The sequence below is a fragment of the Euleptes europaea genome, chromosome 5 (assembly GCF_029931775.1).
Source record: "Euleptes europaea isolate rEulEur1 chromosome 5, rEulEur1.hap1, whole genome shotgun sequence".
NCBI classification, from domain to species: domain Eukaryota; kingdom Metazoa; phylum Chordata; class Lepidosauria; order Squamata; family Sphaerodactylidae; genus Euleptes; species Euleptes europaea.
In genome coordinates, this window is record NC_079316.1 from 28254821 (window position 1) to 28261442 (window position 6622).

At 40.8% G+C, this 6622-nt stretch overlaps 1 protein-coding gene across 1 annotated transcript; it reads left to right on the plus strand.

Moving 5' to 3' along the window:
* Window positions 1-561: 561 nt before the first annotated feature.
* Window positions 562-5650, plus strand: STRIT1 (small transmembrane regulator of ion transport 1). Its single transcript, XM_056850332.1, has 3 exons — window positions 562-588; window positions 5250-5350; window positions 5445-5650. Exons 1-2 carry the CDS (start codon window positions 576-578, stop codon window positions 5342-5344), a joined length of 108 nt encoding a protein of 35 aa, XP_056706310.1. The 5' UTR covers window positions 562-575; the 3' UTR covers window positions 5345-5350; window positions 5445-5650.
* The last annotated feature ends 972 nt before the right edge of the window (window positions 5651-6622 follow it).

Consider the following 6622-nt stretch of genomic DNA (forward strand, 5'->3'; position numbering starts at 1 on the left):
CCCCACTGGGCTCTCTACCCTCCCAGGCACCACTCCCAAATCTCCAGGAATTTCCCAAGCTGGAATTGACAACCCTATTGAGTCTGACAAGTTAATATGCAATGTTATTATCTTACAGTTTGTCAAGACTAGACTTGATAGACATGTCAAGTTTAACAGTATCCCTCACAGTCAAATGTGAAATCTGCACTTTTGTTAAACTTTCAATCTGAGTCAAATTTCATTGAAGTCTAACTGTAAGCCATGCAACTATCACTTCATGCATTGGTAAAATGCATCCTAGTGCCAAAGCTGTGTAAAGGACACCATGCAAGAGCATCAGAACTTGTTTGATTGCAGAAAATATTACTGACTTATCGCTAGATGCTGGCAGATGGGGTGGACTCCAGTGCACCAGCCCCCCTCCCCATTCCTGTCTTTTTCAACTGCTGAAGGCAGATAACGAAGAACTGTCACTGGTGAGGGAAGCAGGTGCAAAGCATTCCAAATATCGCTCTATTTAAAGCGCAGGAAAGCGCCGAGATGCAAGAGCGGTGTCAACCCTTAAATCAGTTGTTTAGACACACAAGAAAGGGATGGCAGAACCAGGTATGACGAGAAGCCCAGTCTTTTAGAACTCTAATTCATGTTTCCATAAAATTCCTTTGTAGGCACTTTGCCTGGTAGTTTTCCGCGTCACATTTGTGTTCTGTGCCTTGCATTTTTTGGGTTTGCACAGTCATCCCGTCTGTTAGAACTGAAGCTGTTTCCCTTCGGATTATTTCAACAGACCTTCTCTTCCTCCTGAACCACTTTGATGGTCTTGCCATTTTATAAACATCCTTTGTAGAGGTGAGGTACTTTGGCCTCCTCAGGAAAGATCTCTTAAACTGCAGAGGCAATGTAATAAAGAGTGACACCCTTCAAGTCAATGAGCTTAGAAGGGTGTCACTTGTTTTAGGATTGCGCTATTAGTCTGCGGTTGGGCCCCCTGCATGCATTCTTAAACTGTGCTGTGGTTTAAAGAGGGCGAAATAGCTGTAAATGTTTACGAGTTTGAAATGTGACCACCGTGTACATGCTATATGCATTTCAAGGGAACAGGAGAATGGGTGTCAAATTCTGCTTTCTTACATCAGTTTTGGTTATCTGCTAACAATGGCATGAAACTAAGAGGTCTCTCTCTCACTCTGTGTGTGCCTGTGGGAATAGCAAACAAGAAGGAAAGCTGATATGTATCGATATCTTCCATATTGTTATGTGCACTTTGTTGAATGGTAAGAAGTCCACAGTAGTGTAACAGACTTCCGTTACGTTTGGAATCTTTGCAATCTTTGTTGTATTTTAAAAGTTGGCAAACAGAATTAACGTGAAAGCAAGCAGATTCCTATAGGCAGGCAGCACAAAGCCATTTAAAGAATAGGGCTGCTTTGATGGGGTCTAGAAAAACTGGGACAGACAGGCTGGATGTAATGCTGCAGTCTTCAGAAATAACATGTTTGCTTTCCATGTGTCCATACGTCTCTGAAATGGGGTGGCCCAAGAAGATAAGGTGACATGATGTAAATTTAAACAGTAGGGAAGTACAAAAACTGGAGTTGGATATCGCAAATATGGGCATGAATGCTCGGTGAGGTAAAAGTCATGAAACTACTGTCCAGCTAAAAGGACAGTAGGGACATCTTTTGTGGCAAGAAGCCCCTTATAAAATTAATAGAGGTTTCTTATTGTGGTCTGATCATCTCTGATTGCCACAATCTTCTAATCTCAAATCTTCTAATCTCATCCTAGAGTACTCCGAGCTGGTGTGAATGAGTTAATAACGTTTCCTCTTTTCCCTGGCATGCCAGGAGTTTTTTAGGGAAAGGGGTGGGAGAAAACAGGCCTCAGCACCAAAATGTGTCCAAAGGGGAAGATGTGAAGTAATGATAACAAAGCCAAATGTTTTGCCTGAGGTGCCGGCTGTTCACAGTGCTCTTTGTTTTATTTCTTCAAGCGCCCCTCAGAACTTTGACATGCAGAAAACTGATCAGATCAATGGGAAAGTTCCCATTTGGCTAAAATAAATTGTTCATCGAAAACCAAAAGTACCTTCTAAAGGAGATTGGCTGCAAAACTTCTCATTGTGACTGCAGATGTTCCCTCGCCTCCTGTATTACTCCCTCTTTTCTCTGCTGAGTTTGTTCTCACAGATTTAAATAGGCTAGTTTCCCCCCGTTTTTTACTTGATTCTCAACAGCCCTCAGAATGTCTCCTGGAGTAAAGTCATTCCTTATTAGGCAATTCTACCCCTTTCTTTCTTTTGATAAATTTAAGAAGTTTCATATATTGTATCATATGGAGCCACCTTATACTGAATCAGGCACTGGTCTATCAAGGATGGTATTGTCTAAGCAGTTGTCCATGGGTTTAGGTAAAGGTCTTGCCCATCACTTACTACCTGAACTACAGATGTCAGGGATTGAACCTGGGACCTTCTGCATGGAATCCTGATGCTCTACCCCTGACCCCCACCCTCTAGAGACCAGGGGAATCCCCTGAGTATGTAGATGGTCTGCTGAGTTCGGCCCAATTATGTGGCTTTCCTTATCCACATAGGGATTGGCTAGTTTGTCATTGAATGTAACAATAATTTTGTCCCACCAGGACATTTGTGTATCTCAAGGGAAGTTTTGTTTTCTAGGTCAATATAATGATGTGTCCGATTAAACCAGCAGTTTTATGAAATTAATTTTTATCGGTATGCTCTGATATTGAAAAAGAAAGTTTTGCCAGCAGTTTTGGCTCTTGGTAAGAGAGGCTAGCAGAAAACAATCAGTGGAATAAACAAAGGGTAAAATATAAAACCGATCTTGAGCAAAGTGCCAGAGAAGAGCCTCTCCTTGGAATATTTCTTCTGGAAAACAGCACTCCTGACCACCCTCCTTCCTCTTGTCTGCATGCCAGCTGCTGGCCTGCTGGCTTGTAATAATTCCCTTGAAACAATATCTCTCCCAGCCAGCTGCTCATTGCCTCCTGACATATGGTGGGCATAGCAGTGTCTCTGACCCTTCAGTTTTCATTATCTTAAATCAAGTAAATTGGAACTCGGTTAACAAGCATTTGTTACAGCTCTGCTCTTTTCTTCTCCGTGGCCTTCTACTAAATGTGACGACAATGAAAGGTTTGTGTATCATGGTGGACCTCTGAAGTTACCTTGACTTTCAGAGACACTTGGCATCCCCCCTCATGGTACATTTCTGGAAACCCAGACACATGACACCCCCTGCAGGATCCTGTCATGGAAGCTCTTATTGAAATAGCAAGAGCAGCACTTCAATTTTTCTTCGTAGGAATGAGTGGCAATCACTCACTTATATGGAGGAAAAGCAGTAGCAACACTTAGGGTTACTACTGTGGGTGAGACTGGAATTTCTCCCTCTCATGGTTCTCCCTCCCCAGCCACTGAGAATCAAACTTGCTTCTAACACTGTAGCCTATCCTGGGTTCTTTTCATAAATGCATACATGCATATGCATGTAAAGATAGTACCCTGTGCAAGCACCGGGTCATTCCTGACCCATGGGGTGACCTCACATCCCGACGTTTACTAGGCAGACTTTGTTTACGGGGTGGTTTGCCAGTGCCTTCCCCAGTCTTCTACACTTTACGCATGTGCACACACACTAATAAATCTGTTATTACAATGAATTGGGTGAGTACATGCAAGCATGCTTGTAGATTCAGATTTGGATACTGCGAGCAACCCTGAGTTTGTGTAAAGTACAGCATGTTGTTTCTTGGTCATGCTTAAGTGTGATGGAATGTTGGGAACTAGATATGGCTAGTAGAACAGAACAGAACGATTCTTGATCACAGTAGGGTTACCAGGCCTCTGCCGGCAACCTCTGGGAGATTTCTGGGGCGGAGCCTGGGGATGGTCATGTGTGACCCAGAAATGATGTCATTTATGGATGATGATCTAGGAATTTCCCCCAAATCTCTACGGTAAAAACCAAACAGATTTGGGGGATTCCTGGAGTGTAACCTGAAAGTTATGCCTGTTCCATGTCAGACATTATCTCCCTGCTTTTTTCTCAAGCTGCTAACATCCTTGGCTGCAGAAAAGCAAACACAGCAGTGGGAGAATCTCCTGCTGAAAGTCAGCAAATGGTGATCCTAGAGTATAATTAACTTTATAAAGCACAGGCTTGGATCCACCAGAAGGATTTCCATCTGTGGATCACTTCCCCTCTCATGTGGCAGCCCAAAATGACCCCTGAAATATTATTTCATGGGAACTGGGGGAATTTGGAACTACGGGGGGAGAAGGGAGGTGAAAAAGCCATGTTCCACAGATAGAAATTCTTCTGCACGTGGAAATGCTGTGTTGGACCTGAGCCACAGTTGACATTATGCACTCTTACCACAACAAGTGCTTATTCTGAACAAAAAAAGTGAAAATTATCTTAAATTACAGTGGCTATTGCTTAGACTGTCACTCTCTTCTAGCAGACAAATATTGTCAACAGCATCATGTCCTTCATGTACAACATACACTGTGTTAAGCACAATTATGTCAAAAAGCCAACAACAGTCACAGCTTTGGAGCACAATCCATCTAATGTTTAGCCCTTTATAACATTTGATAGTAATGAAAGAAATTTACAGTGCAATCCTAAACAGAGTATTGCCCTTAGTGGGCTTAGAACGGTTTACCTCTCTTTAGCTTGGCGCTGTTAAGCCTGTGCTTAATTTTCTCATGGATTATATTGAGAAATCACTTTGAACTGGCATCAAATAAGGCTGTGCCCGAGTTCCTTTTGTTGCCAGGCTTGGATGCACCCCTCACTGTACTAATTCTCTTCAGATTTTGGATTGAAAATTTGGTGCGAAACCTGAATTTTAGAAGGCATTTTAATGTTTCAGGAAAGGATTCTGTCGGGTGTCTAACTGACACAACTTGACACCTGAATCCTATTTTTAATTCAGACATGTTCCCAATATGTCATGTTTTTAACAAAGAAAATACAAAGTGGAACGTCTTCCTTTTGAATGTAGAGTATCTGCCAATTTTCAGTGCTGTGACATTTCATTTCTGCACTAATCTCTCATCAGGGCAATGTACTGGAATCGATCCTACAATCAGTCTTTTCCTCCTTGTCTTCATTTCAAATTATTACTACTTTAATAATCTCATCCTTAAAGAGTTTTATTTGTGGCCTATGATAACATATCAGAGGCAATAATCATCCCACCATGTAAATAAAATTGTTTCTTTGTCCCCTCAGAGACAATCCCATATTCCCGTTTGGTTGTACCTGTCCTTCTCGTGGTTGGTTGGATTGCAGGTTGTGCATTAATGGTGTACTATGTCTTCTCCTAAGAGAGGGTGAGTGATTGCTGTCCTACATATAATATAGTGTGTACTATGCACAGCCGCATCATTGCTGTACAATTCATTAACATTTGTTTCTGTTGCACAGGGAAGAAGCCATTGCAAAAGAATCCTCAAACTAGATGAAGACGGCTATTTCTTTCTTTAAAAAAAGAAATACTACACAAATTATGTTCCAATACAGTTCCAGCACCATCATAATATATATACTTTCTGCCTGCTGTGTATCTAACACAAGGATTCCAAAATAGTTTTGTAAATTTAAATAACTTTGAATTAAAATTACATTGGATGTTTGGTGGTGGTACCCTTTGTCTTGTGATCTTTTTTTTTTTTTTGGCATCCATAAAAACAGGCATTTCTGTGCTCTGTGTATTCCACAATAATTTAACAATTCAGCTCTGGGAAATGTAAATTAACAGTGTATCCTCTATACCTCTAAACAACCAAGTTTCCTTGTCATTCAGACTTTATATTCAGTTATCACGTGTACTTCCAGAGTAACCAGCCTGGATCCCTGCCAAGTTGCATAATAATGTTTGCTAATCACATATATTTTAAATTCTTTTAAAAAAATCTGATCGGAAAATATGCTGATACAAGAGTTATTTGGAACATTAGTTCCTAACATTTTATGGCATGGTGACCAACAAGTTCAAATTTACTTGGAATGGTGACCCATTGATTTATTGTCACATGGATTTTGGACCATATGTTTTTGATGACCATAGTTTTCATGCATTTTAACTGCAAGTTTGCCTATTTTGTAACCATTACTTCAGTCATACAAGCAAAAATTTATTTAACACACCTATTAATGTGGAATTTGTTGAAATATTTATTGCACTTACATAAGTTATTCCATTTTTAATGCAAATGTGAAAAGCCAGCTATCTGATTGCAGGTTAGAGCTTCATGAGCTATAAAAATTATAGACACAAGAAGAAGAAGAAGAGTTGGGTTTTATACCCTGCTTTTCTCTACCTTTAAGGAGTCTCAAAGCGGCTTACAATTGCCTTGCCTTCCCCTCCCCTTAACGGATACCTTGTGAGGTAGGTGAGGCTAAAAGAGTTAGGAGAGAACTGTGACTAGTCCAAGGTCGCTCAGCAGACTTCATGGGGAAACCAACCCATTCACCAGAATCTGCAAAAGGATCTTGTTGAACCTTGAAGACTACCAGATCTATTTATTCTTTGTGTCTATTCATGCTTTCTGTTTTATTCAATAGGGCTTACTTCCAGAGAAAGTGAGTGTAGGATTGTTTTG